We start from the raw sequence: 16,240 nt of genomic DNA, 5'->3' as shown, positions 1-16,240 counted from the left end.
ACCTCTTTCCAACAAATAATCCTGAGTTAATAATGAGCATCAAAACTGATTCAGGGATTAGTGAACACAAGGTTGTCGTAGCGAGATTGAATATTGTAATCCCCAAATACTCGAAAAATAAGTGAAAAATATACCTATCCAAAAAGCAGATAAAAATTCACATGACGCATTCCTGAGAGACTCATTCCAAATTAATAATATAAGTGTAGACCAGATGTGGCTTAAATTCAAAGAAATAGTATCGGCAGCAATTGAGAAATTTATTCCAAATAAATTAACAAACGGCGGAGCTGATCCTCCTTGGTACACAAAATGGGTTAGAACATTGTTGCAGAAACAATGAAACAAACATGCCAAATTTAAATAGACGCAAAATCCTCAAGATTGGCAATCTTTTACAGTAGCTCGAAATTTATCACGGACTTCAATGTGAGATGCTTATAACAGTTCCCACAATGAAACTTTGTCTTGAAACCTGGCAGAAAATCCAAAGAGATTCTGGTCGTATGTGAAGTATGTTAGCGGCAAGAAACAATCAATGCCTTCTCAGAGCGATAGCAATGGAGATACTATTGAAGACAGTGCTGCCAAAGCAGAGTTACTAAACACAGCCTTACGATATGCCTTCACAAAAGAAGACGAAGTAAATATTCCAGAGTTCGAATCAAGAACAGTTGCCAACATGAATAACTTGGAAGTAAATATCCTCAGAGTAGTGAAGCAACTTCAATCACTTAATAAAAGCAAGTCTTCTGGTCCAGACCGTACACCAATTAGGTTCCTTTCGGAGTATGCTGATGCATTAGCTCCATACTTAACAATCATATACAACCATTCGCTCAACGAAATATCCGTACCCAAAGATTGGAAAGTTGCACAGGTCACACCAATATTCAAGAAAGGTAGTAGGAGTAATCTACTAAATTACAGGTCCATATCATTAATGTTGATATGCAGTAGGATTTTGGAACATATATTGTGTTCGAACATTATGAATTACCTCGAAGAAAACGTTCTATTGACACACAGTCAACATGGCTCTTTATTCACATGAAGTGTTGAGTGCTATTGAGAAGGGATTTCAGATAGATTCCCTATTTCTGGGTTTCCACAAGAGTGGCGCGTAGTAAAACTGCGTGCTTATGGAATATCGTCTCAATTATGTAAGTGGATTTGTGATTTCCTGTCAGGGAGGTCACAGTTCGTAGTGATTGACGGAAAGTCATTGAGTAAAACAGAAGTGATTTCTGGCATTCCCCAAGGTAGTGTTATAGGCCCTTTGCTGTTCCTTATCTACATAAACGAGTTGGGAGACAATCTGAGTAGCCATCTTTGGTTGTTTGCAGATGACGCTGTCATTTCTTGACTAATAAAGTCATCAGAAGATCAAAAGAAACAGCAAAACAATTTAGAAAACATATCTGAATGGTGCGAAATGTGGCAATTGACCCTAAATAATGAAAGGTGCGAGGTCATCCACATGAGTGCTAAAAGGAACTCGTTAAACTTCAGTTACATGATAAATCAGTCTAATCTAAAAGCCGTAAATTCAACTAAATACCTAGGTATTACAATTATGAACAACTTAAATTGGAAGGAACACATAGAAAATGTTGTGGGGGAAGGCTAACCAAAGACTGCGTTTTATTGGCAGGGCACTTAGAAAATGTAACAGACCTACTAAGGAGACTGCCTACACTACACTTGTCTGTCCTCTTTTAGGATACTGCTGCACTGTGTGGGATCCTTACCAGATAAGACTGATGGCGTACATCGAAAAAGTTCAAAGAAGGGTAGTACGTTTTGTGTTATCGCGAAATATGGGCGAGAGTGTCACAGAAATGATACGGGATTTGGGCTGGAAATCATTAAAAGAAAGGCGTTTTTTGTTGCAACGGAATCTTCTCACAAAATTCCAACCACTAACTTTCTCCTCCGAATGCGAAAATATTTTGTTGACACCGACCTACATAGGGAGGAACAATCACCACGATCAAGTAAGGGAAATCAGAGCTCATACGGAAAGATATAGGTGTTCATTCTTTCCGCATGGTATACGAGATTGGAATAATAGAGAATTGTGAAAGTGGCTTGATGAACCCTTTGCCAGGCACATAATGTGATTTGCAGAGTATCCATGTAGATGTACATGTAGATTTAGAACTGTTCTACATACCATATCCTAAAACTACACTGAAGTTCCAAAGAAACTGGTATAGGCATGTGTACTCAAATACAGAGAGATGTAAACAGGCAGAATACAGCACTGTTGTCGGCAATGCCTATATAAGACGACAAGTGTCTGGCGCAGTTGGTTAATTGTTTACTGCTGTGACAATGGGAGATTATCAAGATTTAAGCGAGTTTGAATGTGGTGTTATAGTAAGCACGAGCGATGTGACACAGTATCCCTGAGAGAGTGATGAAGTGGGGATTTTCCAGTCTGACCATTTCACGAGTGTACCATGAATATCAGGAAAATGGTAAAAGATCAAATCCCTGACATCACTGTGGCCTGAAAAAGAGCCTGCAAGAACGAGAACAATGACGACTGAAGAGAATCGTTCACCATGACAGAACTGCAACCCTTCCGCAAATTGCTGCAGACTTCAATGCTGGGCCATCAACAGGTGTCAGCGTGTGAACCATTCAATGAATCATCATCAAAATGGGCTTTCGGAGCTGAAGACCCACTCATGTACCCTTGATGACTGCATGGCATGAAGCTTTGTGCCTCGCCTCGGTCTGTCAACACCGACACTGGACTTTTGATGACTGGAAAGTATCGAGCGGATGGATGTGTATGGGTATGGAGACAACCTTATGAATCCACGGACCCTGCAAATCACCAGGGGACTATTCAAACTGGTAGAGGCTCTGTAATTTTGTGGGACGTGTGTAGTTGGAGTGATATGGGACCTCTGATATTTTTAGATACGACTCTGACAGATGACATGTACAAAAGCATCCTGTCTGATGACATGCATCCATTCATGTCCAGTGTGCATTCCGGTGGACTGGGGAAATTCCAGCAGGACAATGTGACATCCCACACATCCAGAATTGCTACAGAGTGGCTCCAGGGACGCTCTTCTGAGTTTAAACACTTCCACTGGCCACTAAACTGCCCAGACATGAACATTATTGAGCATATCTAGGATGCCTTGCAACATGCTGTTCAGAAGAGATCTCCAGCCCCTCATACTCTTATGGATTTATGGAGAGCCCTGCAGTTTAATGGTGTCAATTCCCTCCAGCACTACTTCAGACATTAGTCGTATCCATGCCACATCATGCTGTGGCACTTCTGCGTGCTCGCGCGGGCCCTTCACGAGATTACGCAGGTGTACCAGTTTCTTTCGCTCTTTAGTGAAACTTGAGCAGTTAAGCATAAAATTAACATGTGAGGGAAATATAATTGATTTCGAGCTTTAAAAAAGGCCTGAACTTTTCAACTCAATTAATGAAGGGTGGGGAATCTGTGCTTACAGGGGTGTTATAACAACATTGATTGCAGGTGCAAATAGGAATGTAAAGAAGGTATATCTGCTAGGTAAGTGCAACGTGAAGATTTCAGATTATCAGAACAATTAAGGGGACCACACTGTGATTAAAAAAAAAAAAAAAAAAAAAAAAAAAAAAAAAAAAAAAAAAAAAAAAAAAAAAAAAAAAAAATCGATTTTCAGTTTTCATCATATTTCGATAGAGTAATGTTTTATTTAAGTACCCTAAAAAGGATTTTGCTGAAAATTTTTTTTCGAGCATTTAAAGAGCATTTTCCTACCATGTGTGTTTATGTACCACGCCCACTTTTCTGCATATATTTTAGATCTTTATATCCCCTACATTGCACTTTTTTTTTTTTTTTTGCTCCCGAGTGTGTTGGCTATCCTTGGAATGCAACGGTCGGTATTCTTTTGTTTCTGCTGTTTGTAAACAACACAAGTTTGATTGTGAGTAGTTGTTATAGAAAACTTGCAGGTATACTCTGGGCTGGCAATTAGGAGAAATAAAGAAAATCTGGAGGCAATGAAAAGAGATGATTGGGCCATATTCTTCCATAAGTCCTCTACTGATGATAAGCCATGTCATGGATTGTGCCCATCAGGAGAAAATTCGTGGTGCAAATACAATAGGGCTCGGGCAACTGGAGAATCTTATTCTCACCAGCATTCTCTTCCTGCTTCTCTTATTACACCAATTAAACCTATTTTCAGAGACTTGGCTCATCCTGACCTTCTAAGGAAGTGTCTGCATGGGCAGACACAGAACCCAAATGAATGTTTCAACAGCATAATTTGGAACTGCCCTCCTAAAACTGTATTTGTAGGCATGCATATGATGAAACTAGGAGTTCATGATGCTGTTATTACATTCAATTGTGGTAATATTGGAAAGTGTTGTGTATTGAAAAAGCTGGGAATTAATCCTGGTGAAAATATGATCACTGGGCTGCAACATTGCGATAAAATGAGGATAGCCGATGCAGACAGGTCTGCATCTAATACGGCCAAGAAAGCAAGACAAACATCCAGGAAGGTGAAAAAGAAGCTGGAAGATCTGCTAGAGGCCAAAGAAGGGCCATCACATACAGCAGGACAGTTTTAATTAACTGTAAGTAACAAATTTCAAAAGTTTTTTCTTTAAAGTCAATTTTCCACAAACTAAAATTTTCAGTTCATATGCCCCATTATATAAGAAACTATCATAGATAAATGAATGAAATTTTCAGAGACTCTGCATAACATAAAAAGCCACCTCTGGTACTATATTCATTAATATTCCCCCATTAGGAAGTTCACAGAAAAATATTTTCTGCAGAAAAAACTTAATATTTTTTGTTAATAAATCTAAAAAAGTATTTCTTGAAAACTATAAAATGTATTAAGTAGATTTGAGTACAGTTGACTATTAACATCATGTAGCATACAGTAAAAATATTAAGGTCCCGCATCAAATAGTTTTTTTCTGAAATGGGTCAAATACATGCCTAAATTAACATGGGTTAGATAGGCAAGGTGTGGTCCCCTTAACAGCAAAAATTCATTTCTGAGAAAAAAAATGTTGAGAATAAATGTACAAAGTTCAAGACTGTTGTACCATATGCCTTAGAGGGGTATGTGTCGAGCATTTTTTGAGGACTCAGGAAAACCTACTGGGGTTTGTGAAAGCTAAAATTGAATAACATGGGTCAGGAAAATCTGTCATAAATGGTGTGTGTGTGTGTGGCACTCAACAATGAGGCTATCAGCACCGAAATGAGAAGCAAACTAGTCTGGAAATTAAGAAGCAACAGTGAAATGTATCGAGAGAGAGAGAGAGAGAGAGAGAGAGAGAGAGAGAGAGAGAGAGAGAGAAATAACAGAAACAATAAGAAAAAGAATAGCATGTTTTGGACATTTATACAGAAGCCAACAGACTGACAAAGCAGACCTACAAATATCTCTGCGTAAAGAAATTAACAACAAGCCGGATTCAAGAATTTAAAAAGAATTTAGAAACACACAACATAAAAGTGATGTAGAAGGACATCAAGGAAGAAGAAGTATTAACAGGGACTGAAGAAAGGGGGGAAAAAACCATGGTTGAAAGATGCAACAATACTGGAGGGAAAGAAAAGAGGAGACGAGAAGGAACTGAAATTGTCATGTGGTCCCCATTTGGGCATGAGGAAAAAAAAAAACCTCTTGAAGACAAACAATGTAATAGTAAATAAGAATAAAATACAATAAGACCAAATCCTACAGTTATGCACCAGATATATACACTACTGGCCATTAAAATTGCTACACCAAGACGAAATGCAGATGATAAACGGGTATTCATTGGACAAATATATTATACTAGACTGAAATGTGATTACATTTTCACACAATTTGGGTGCATAGATCCTGAGAAATCAGTACCCATAACAACCACCTCTGGCCATCATAACAGCCTTGATACACCTGGGCATTGAGTCAAACAGAGCTTGGATGGTGTGTACAGGTACAGCTGCCCATGCAGCTTCAACACAATATCACAGTTCATCAAGAGTAGTGACTGGCATATTGTGATGAGCCAGTTGCTCGGCCACCATTGACCAGACATATTCAATTGGTGAGAGATCTGGAGAATGTGCTGGCTAGGGCAGCAGTCGAACGTTTTCTGTATTCAGAAAGGCCCGTACAGGACCCGCAACATGCGGTTGTGCATTATCCTGCTGAAATGTAGGGTTTCGCAGGGATCGAATGAAGGGTAGAGCCACGGGTCGTAACACATCTGAAATGTTAAGTCCACTGTTCAAAGTGCCGTCAATGCGAACAAGAGGTGACCGAGACGTGTAACCAATGGCACCCCATACCATCACGCCAGGTGATACGCTAGTATGGCGATGACAAATACACGCTTCCAATGTGCGTTCACCGCGATGTCGCCAAACACGGATGAGACCATCATGATGCTGTAAACAGAACCTGGATTCATCCGAATAAAATGACGTTTTGCCATTGATGCACCCAGGTTCGTTGTTGAGTACACAATCGCAGGCGCTCCTGTCTGTGATGCAGCATGAAGGGTAACCACAGGCATGGTCTCCAAGCTGATAGTCCATGCTGCCGCAAACGTCATCGAACTGTTCGTGCAGATGGTTGTTGTCTTGCTAACGTCCCCATCTGTTGACTCAGGGATCAAGACATGGCTGCACAACCCATTACAGCCATAGAGATAAGATGCCTGTCATCTCCACAGCTAGTGATACGAGGCCGTTGGGATCCAGCACGGCGTTCCGTATTACCCTTCTGAACCCACCGAGTCCATATTCTGCTAACAGTCATTGGATCTCGACCAAGCAAGCAGCAATGTCGCGATATGATAAACCGCAATCGCGATACGCTACAATCCGACCTTCATCAAAGTCGTAAACGTGATGGTATGCATTTCTTCTCCTTACACGAGGCATCACAACAACGTTTCACCAGGCAACGCCAGTCAACTGCTGTTTGTGTATGAGAAATCGGCTCGAAACTTTCCTCAAGTCAGCACATTGTAGGTGTCACCACCGGTGCCAACCTTGTGTGAATGCTCTGAAAAGCTAATCATTTGCATATCACAGCATCTTCTTCCTGTCAGTTAAATTTCGCATCTGTAGCATGTCATCTTCGTGGCCAGTAGTGTAGTATACATACTGCTCAAGAGAATTAAGAGGAACATGACTTAGGGTATCTGTCATACTCCACTGAGCAGTAATTTTGGACTGGGAATGTTAGCAAATTATACCTCTATCTTTTTCAAATTAAGCTCATTTTTAAGTACATAACAAAACATCATTACAATCTCGTTAATTTGCACCATAAGAACTGAAATGTCCAACAGATGTCAAAAACAAAGTGGAAACAATCATTCAACCTGTCATCCTGGGTGTTTTTCATTGGGCTTTGAGAGTTTCAATAACGTGTAAGCCATCCATGCGTGTTTATCATGGCCCGACACCTATGTGACATGCTCCTTATAATTCTACAGAAGTCAACCAGGTCATGACCCACTGTGGTCATGCCACTATTTAAATGCCCTGGCTTTGCAAGACATCACATAAGTGACGCCCACCACACATGCACAAGAAGGAGTTCAGGACAACCACCATATGCAGCAGCCTACAAATAGTCCAACTATCTATTTGGTGTATTGCCCGGTAGTAAGGTAACTATGGACCACGACAAGATCCATACAGCTGTTAACACTGTCTCTCCACACCAGCACAGAACTTTCCTGGACAATGTTTGGCAGGTACCACACACCACGTCTCCACACATGAACATGGCCATCGCGTCGTGTCAGAAGAAATCTTGACTCATCTCTGAGTAACACACTTCGTGAGTGGCAAAGTTGCCAGTTGACACAGCAATGGCAGAACTGAAGGCGAACTGCAAGATGTTGTGATATCAAGCAAGGTACTCGAACAGGATGTCTGGGTCATAAGGTTCTTTCTCATAACATACACCCTACATTACAATAGGACACAGTGGCTCTTCTATGATCATCTTGCAGCACTCTGGAGGTAGCCGTACAATGCCACAATGCAGAGATGCTCACATAGCGGTCTTCAAGTGGGGGTGTAATGCATCGGTGACCTTGTCCAACTCGTCTTGTGTACTGACCTGTCTCCCTGTAGCATGTCCACAACCTATGGAAGAAAGATGGAGAACCATTTGCATCTGCAGCAAAAGAATGGAAAGTTCATCCTGCTTGGCTCAGACAACTCTTGCAATTGATACTGCATTAACATGTCGCATTGCATGTACTTGCACTTGAGTAAAACATTCACAAATGACAACTGCAGTCTCTGTACATCATTAGAGGTTACTGGGACACCAGTATTCACTTCCTTCTGCAGGGTCAGAAGTCATCTGATACTGTAACACAAACACAGCCAATAGATGGCAAATGATTTAAGCTGTTGCATACATTAAAAGTGAAGATCTCAAGCTATGCAATAAGATCACAGATACTGTCTGTATCAAAACAGATTTAACATGCCAGGCGTTGATGCATGTATTCCCCTAATTCTTTTGAGCTGTACATAAGCCTTCATGAGTCCTAAAATTAATTCTAAACTAAAACCCCAAAACCCACCAATTTTGCACTGACTTTGGTAAAACTTGAGTCACAGTGCTGATGTACCTCAATGGGATTTTTATATTCTGAATAAATACCAATAGTTTTCTGAGACTCTAGAGGACTCGAATCACTACACTCCAAGTCAGTTGGTAGTGGTTAAGTTTTATGGTAACAGTATCCCTACGCAAACAATAAATAGCATGCCAAATCAATTATAAACAATTACATAAGGTATAAAAGGAAACACAGAAAGAACTGTTACATATATTGTAAACAATAATCTACTGGATGCTATTCAATCTGTATATTGAGCAAGCAGTAAAGGAAACAAAAGAAAAGTTAAGAGTAGTTATTAAAATCCATGGAGAAGAAATAAAAACTTTGAGGTTCACCGATGACATTGTAATTCTGTCAGAGACAGCAAAGGACTTGGAAGAGCAGTTGAACGGAATGGACAGTGTCTTGAAAGGAGGTATAAGATAAACATCAACAAAAGCAAAACGAGGATAATGGAATGTAGTCGAATTAAGTCGGGTGATGCTGAGGAAATTATATTAGGAAATGAGTTTTGCTATTTGGGGATCAAAATAACTGATGATGGTTGAAGTAGAGAGGATATAAAATGTAGACTGACAATGGCAAGGAAAGCGTTTCTGAGGAAGAGAAATTTGTTAACATCGAGTATAGCGTTAAGTGTCAGGAAGTCGTTTCTGAAAGTATTTGTATGGAGTGTAGCCATGTATAGAAGTGAAACATGCACGATAAATAGTTTAGACAAGAAGAGAATAGAAGCTTTCGAAATGTGGTGCTACAGAAGAATGCTGAAGATAAGTTTGGGTAGATCACATAACTAATGAGGAGGTATTGAATAGAATTGGGGAGAAGAGGAGTTTGTGGCACAACTTGACTAGAAGAAGGGATCGGTTGGTAGGACATGTTCTGAGGCATCAAGGGATCACCAATTTAGTACTGGAGGGCAGCGTGGAGGGTAAAAATCGTAGAGGGAGACCAAGAGATGAATACACTAAGCAGATTCAGAAGGATGTAGGCTGCAGTAGGTACTGGGAGATGAAGAAGCTTGCACAGGATAGAGCAGCATGGAGAGCTGCATCAAACCAGTCTCAGGACTGAAGACCACAACAACAACAACATCTGAACATGTAACTGATGCAGTAAACAAGCGCCTGACACTTCTGTTATTTGTATTCCCCTGCACGTTTGAACCTTGTCATATCTCTGTGGGAACTGTAGTACGCAATGTTTTTATACTTGCCCAGGAAAGAGTGTTTCCCAATGTGTAGAGAAGGTTCGCAGCTACAACACTGTTGCCCCTACAATGAGCAACCTGAGAGTAAACATGTGAACAACAATGAAAGGAAGACAAACAATAGAGACAGCACAGCAGAATAACAAGCCCTGAGAGTAAACCAAGATCGAAAGCCTAAGATGTAGCGAATTCACAACCATGACAGTGATCTGTTGTGAGATTATTACAATAGCCCAGAGAAACTGAGACTGACTGCAGAGCCACTCACTGCTGTCTTTAAAGGGCAGCCACAGGTGGTGACAGACTGGCAAGGAGGGCTAGTCCTCACAGTGGTGTTTGCAGCAGCAACACTAGCACGGCGTCTAGCAAATGTTGTCAAGTTACCCCCGTGATGTGGGGCCTCATTCTTCAAATGTTCTCCCGCTAAGTGGACTTGGTGCTGAGCATCACCTAATAGTTTCTTCAGTTCAACCTGGAATTTGTCCCAGCTATTGAAATTCTCTTCATTGCTCTTCAACTGCTGCTGGACTGTACCATTCAAGTGAAGGTACAAATCATCTCATCCCACCTCTTGTATTTGGTGTCTCGGTTGAATGCTTTCATCCCTTTCATTAGGTCCTCACCAGTGTCTCCAGAAAATGCTGATGGATGCATGATGTACAGTTGACATAATGCTCATTTGGAATCCACTAATCTCCTGAACATACAGGCCTTGGGAACAATGTGCTGCTTGTATTTCAGTTCCTGGCCATGTAGAAAACAGATTTTATGTTGCTTTGTTGGAGCAGTGATGTTGAGATTTTAAACTACACGGTATGTGCACCAAAAAATATCAAGTCATAACCTCATCCAAGTCCAAAGTCTAAAGCAGGGTCATCAATGAAGTTCTCCACTGAAAGCACATTTAGTACTGATACCAACATACTGACAGAACAGAACTACATCCTGGATGGAGGATGCTGTTATTTATACAAACAATAAATATTCCATAATACGCAAATATTATGAACATAAGAGATTTTGAGAACATTCTAGAAATGATAAGTACTAAATAACGAATATTTGCTGGTGACTGGAGTTGCAGCACGTCAGCCAATGATGCAGCACAGCTCATGACAGTATCATTGGTTCAAAGAATTTCTGTGCACATCTAACCATTCCCACAATACCCTATGTTGTGAAGGGCAGTCGAGAGGCACAGTCAACATTATAGCCTTTTTTTTTTTTTTTTTTTTTTTTTTTTAATGCGGCAAAGTCTTGTGGACACTTGCATTTCATGGGGCAACGAGATCGAGGTACACAGCCCTTTTGCTTAAGACTTCCGTTTGCATGTGCAGTCTGGTACGAAGGGCCAGTCAGTTACTCAGTTACTTTACCCATTTTTTAAATCACTTTCACATTTAGTAATTCCTGGTGGTGACATTCAAGCACACTATTCTTCATGCTAGCTGGTGGCAACTGGAATCATCTAGGTAAACATCAGGGTACACAAGCTTGCCGTACACGCTATGTCACCTTTTCATTCAACAAAAACATTCAAACATGTGAGTTGTTCATTTATTTCACAAACCATAATGAATTTGATGTCAGGACACAGAGAGTGACTCAAATACTGTTTGGATTCAAAGGTCATTTTGCAACATCCCACAAATATTGTTAAAAATCTTAAGAAATAGATCAGTTTTAAGTGCTGCAAGTTAAGAGCTATCTTTTCTGACAGTTCCATAAACAGACTGAAAACCACTTGTGACAGGGAAATACATGTCCACATCATTCACTTGTTTGTAGTACCCTCTACTGAACAGACGGAAGGTAGTTGGTAGCTCTTGTTTGAAGAGTTAAGCTATAAGCTAATCAAACTTGTCACTGATGAGCTGGAGTTAGTCTTCAGTAAGTATTTTAGTGAAAAATGACATTACAGAAAGTAACAGAACTACCAGCATTTTGAAAGTGTAATTCTTGCAGACAAGTCAGTGGAGTTCTGTAAATGGTATTCACAGTGCTTGACACATGGACTGAGAAGAGTTTTGATGTATTTTACAGGTAGTAAATAAGTAACCTCAGTAGTTCATAATGGGATTGGCACGTCTGCAATCTTGAAGACACCACATTATCTTGGTCAAACTATTCCATGAGATTGAATTCTTCTTATAATCTTCTAAAGTGGTTCAAAACTGTTGCAAAAAGCTATAGTTTTTCTGAACATTCATTGTGTAGGATCAACAATGCGTTTGGTATAGGTGCTATTATCTAGAAAGGCACTGGTTCTTCCTCACTGTGTTCATCTTGCTAGCTGTGAATAGGAGAGGCTATAAGATGTGTTGATCAGTAACTTTTCTGGAGGTCTTCTCATATTTTAGCTTGGTAGCCAGTTGTTGTTAATATCAGTGCAAGAACCCACACTACATTAAGTTCTAGGAGTCTTGGAGAGACAGATATTAACAAACTTTTGACAAAACAGTCTACAAATACGGAAGCTTGTGTCATGATTTTTGTGTGGTAGTATTTCAACACATGTTTACAGGTGATAATGTGTTACCCAACAGCTGGTTTATTTCACTGCAGAAGTCTGGTGTAGTAACAGCATTTTTGAAAACTTCCTCACATCCTTTGTATCATGTGTTAGAGACTTTTCTTTTCACTCTAGGACCTGTGACATACTTGCTCCAACTCTTCACAGAGGCCATCACTAAACTCCTCCTACAGATGCAGTCACCCACATTCTATGGTTAATGGTAAGTATTATCAGTAAATATAGGGTGTGGAGAAAGGCTGCCCCATATCCAGTGGGTGCCAATCTGTTTGTGAAATAGTTTGAGGAAACAGCTCTGAACTTGTCACAAGTGAAACCAATCCATTTCTTTAAATATCTTAATGGCACCTTTATGGTATACTAATGCACGCCTGTGGAACTGGAAACTACTTCTGCATAATCTGAGCTCAGTACTTCCAAATGCCAAATTCATGATGAACCATGAAAAGGATGGATAACCCCACTTCTGTACATTCTGTTGTTTTTTATTTTTTATTTATTTTTTTCCCTGTCAGATCCCAATATGAATATGTAATCCATAAAGAAAGCCAAGCTTGTTGAAAGCAGAACACTGAATGAAAGCCAACAACTGGAACAAGGAACTTCAAGCACAACACAGTGTCGAAACCCAATGAGCAGAATGGTATGATTGATATTAGCTCATGCAATGGACTGTACTAGAATGAATCATGGCTGGCTGCTTGGCTCCATTGGCATGAGTGGTGTGGCCCATATGACATGCTGTGCATGCTCCTGGTGGTGATCGACAACTGTGAGCTGTAGCAAAGCATGAAGGAGCCGGAGAATGAAATCAAGAGTTTGTAGTCAGTCAACAGATGGAATTTGCTGTCATACAAACACTCATGAAATTTCTTTGCCTCACAAATGATTGTCAGAGCCGGCTTGTCAATTTATAAATGGTAGAGGTGTGCTGCAGTTAACGTTTTACAGGTGAAGGCAACTGGCCACTCAGAATCCTCTGACAACTTATTGGAAAAAAACTCTCATTATTCTGTACTGGGACACATCTATCATGAGTGGCAACAGCAGGCCCAATGTATATCACATTCTTAAGGTGCTGAAAAGCCTGTTGATGGGCATCCAACCATACTCATTTGATGTCGTCCTTGTGCAGCTGATCTATGGAGCATAAAATTTTCACTAGCCATGGAATAAACTTGGGATAGTACACAATCAAGACATGAAGAGAATAGAGGCTTTTGAAATGTGGTACTACAGAAGAATGCTGAAGATTAGAGGGGTAGATTGCGTGTTATCTTTCTTGCATCACTCCGAGAACCAAGGCTTTAAATTTGCATGCATGTCGCCTGTCCGTTGCAGTTTGCCTTGAAAATGGCAGGGTGTTCTCCCACCGAAATATCGGCGGTCACTGAAAGTGTTACCTGGCTGAATTCCCGGACGTTATTCGAAAATTGTGTCACTTGTGCACTCACATCTGTCAAAGTATTCAAACAGATATTTCTTATAAATATCTGTGGTTATGTTAATGAAATTTTAAGCTATTACTAACATTTTACATAAATGAAATATTTTCATAACTTATTTTTTTAAATTATTGTCTTTTTCATCACATTAAGGAACAACAATCACTTTTACAATATATACACACACTCTAAGACAATAAAATAAAATAAAAAATGACGCACCTCGAAACAATTATCCACACGGCACGGAAATCTGTAGATGTGATGAACGTGTATAGACAAACAAATCATAACAAGTTCAGAAAATTGGATGATTTATTCAAGAGAAAGAGCTTCACAACTTGAGCAAGTCAATAATGTGCTGCTCCACCTCTGGCCCTTATGCAAGTCATTATTCGGTTTAGCATTGATTGATCGAGTTGTTGGATGTCCTCCTGAGGGATATTGCGCCAAATTCTGTCCAATTGTCATGTCAGATTGTCAAAATCTCATGCTGGTTGGAGGACCCTGCCCATAATGCCCCAAATATTCTCAATTGGGGAGAGATCTGGTGACTTTGCTGGCTAAAATAGCATTTGACAAGCATGAAAGCATGCAGTAAAATCTCTCATCATGTATGGGCGGGCGTTACCTTGCTGAAGTGTAAGACCAGGATTGCTTGCTATGAAGGGCAACAAAATATGGCATAAAATATTATCAATGTAGTGCTGTGCTGTGAGGGTGTCATGGGTGACAACCAAAGGCATCCTGCTATGAAATGAAATTGTACCCCAAATCATTACTCGTGGTTGCTGGGCCACACGGCAAGCAACAGTCTAATTGGTATCCCACCACTGTCTGGGTCATCTAGAGACATTTCTTTCACTTGGAATCTCATTGACTGGAGTAGAATTGTCTTCAGCAACGAGTTCCACTTCAAATAGAACCCTGATGACCAGTGAAGGTGTGCCTGGAAATGCCCCAGACAGTGGCGGGATACCATCCTGTCTCTCACTCACCATATGGCCTGACAACCATGAGTAATGGTCTGGGGTGCCATTTCTTTTCATAGCAGGACTCCTTTGGTTGTCATCTGCAACACCCTTACAGCACAGCAGTACGTCAACGATATTCTATGATGCATTTTGTTGCTCTTCACAGCAACCAATCCTGGGCTTGCACTTCGGCAAGATAATGCTCAAAAGCACACAATGAGAGTTTCCGCTTCTGTCTTCGTGATTGCTAAATCCGACCATGGACAGCAAGGGAGTTGGATCTCTCCCCAATTGAGAACATTTGGAGCATTATGGGCAGGGCACTGCAACCCGCTCAGGATTTTGACAATCTAATGCACCACCAATTGGATAGAATTTGGCACTATATCCCTCAGGAGGACATCCAACAACTCTGTCAGTCAATGCCTTGCCAAATCATGACTTGCATAATAGCCAGAGGTGTACCAACGTGTTGTTGACTTGCATAATTTGAGAAGCTTTTTCTGTTGAATAAATCAACTTGTCTGAAATTGTATCCATCTGCTTGTCTGTACATGTACCTCACATCTATTGATTTCTGTGCCACTCAGATAATTTGTGGTGTATTGTTTTATCTGTCTTAGGCCAGCTCAATTTTGCTTGATTTACTCATTACAAACAGCAAAATATATACCTGCAGTATGTAGTATGGTTCGTTGGTTGTTTGTCTTGATTTTCAGTGCATCAATATCAACAGATGCTAGAAGTTTTATTTTGTTTTCATCACCTAAACGCACAGCAAGACTGACTGGTGTCCATCCATCTTTGTTCTGAGCTTTTGTCTTTGCCCCAAATCTGAGAAGCAAACTGACAATATCACAAGATGACGTGCCAGAATTAGCACAAGCAAGCATAAGTGGGGTCCATTCGCCTCGTTTCACAGCATCCACAGTTACACCTGAAAATAATTAACAAAATTTTATTGCAGATTTTCAGCTCAGAAAAAAGAATTTAATGCATCAGTTTTGTAATAGTGATATCAGCAGCTGGAGTGCTTGGATTGTGCAAAGCAATTAGTTTACTTACTTTACTACAAATTTCTGAATGGACATGAATGTTTGTTACCTTCTGTGTTTGTAAATTAGTACTTTGTTCTTGTTTTCTTTGGTTTTCTGATTGTGTACATGAGTTAGGCTGGAATGTAAGAATTTTGTAGTGTAGTTTTCACTCACCTATAAGTGCCACTGTCACCTGATTTGAATAGATGAAAACTTATCTCAGCAGTCTTTCGGCGGCTTTCTCAGGAAGGAAGATTAAGAGCACCACTTATGCCAGCCAGAATACTTGGTTTGTGCAAAACATTTAGTTAATAGACAGAAGCAGTAGTCATGTCAAGTAGAAACATGGCCGTAGTATGACCGTTGGAGGGTCATCTCATCCAAGATGT

General features: G+C 40.3%; 1 protein-coding gene across 1 annotated transcript in view; it reads right to left on the bottom strand.

Moving 5' to 3' along the window:
* The window catches only part of LOC124749570 (ankyrin repeat domain-containing protein 16-like), a 31,925-nt gene extending 16,178 nt beyond the window's left edge, over window positions 1-15,747 (bottom strand). Inside the window, exon 1 of the mRNA XM_047248971.1 lies at window positions 15,488-15,747. Within this exon, the coding sequence (XP_047104927.1) occupies window positions 15,488-15,707 (220 nt within the window). The 5' untranslated portion in view covers window positions 15,708-15,747. The remainder of the gene's footprint in view (window positions 1-15,487) is intronic.
* Window positions 15,748-16,240: the final 493 nt, after the last annotated feature.

This window comes from Schistocerca piceifrons, unplaced genomic scaffold (assembly GCF_021461385.2).
Source record: "Schistocerca piceifrons isolate TAMUIC-IGC-003096 unplaced genomic scaffold, iqSchPice1.1 HiC_scaffold_441, whole genome shotgun sequence".
Taxonomy (NCBI): Eukaryota; Metazoa; Arthropoda; class Insecta; order Orthoptera; family Acrididae; genus Schistocerca; species Schistocerca piceifrons.
Note: the sequence above shows the minus strand (reverse complement) of the source record. Positions and strands in the feature narration are given on the sequence as shown.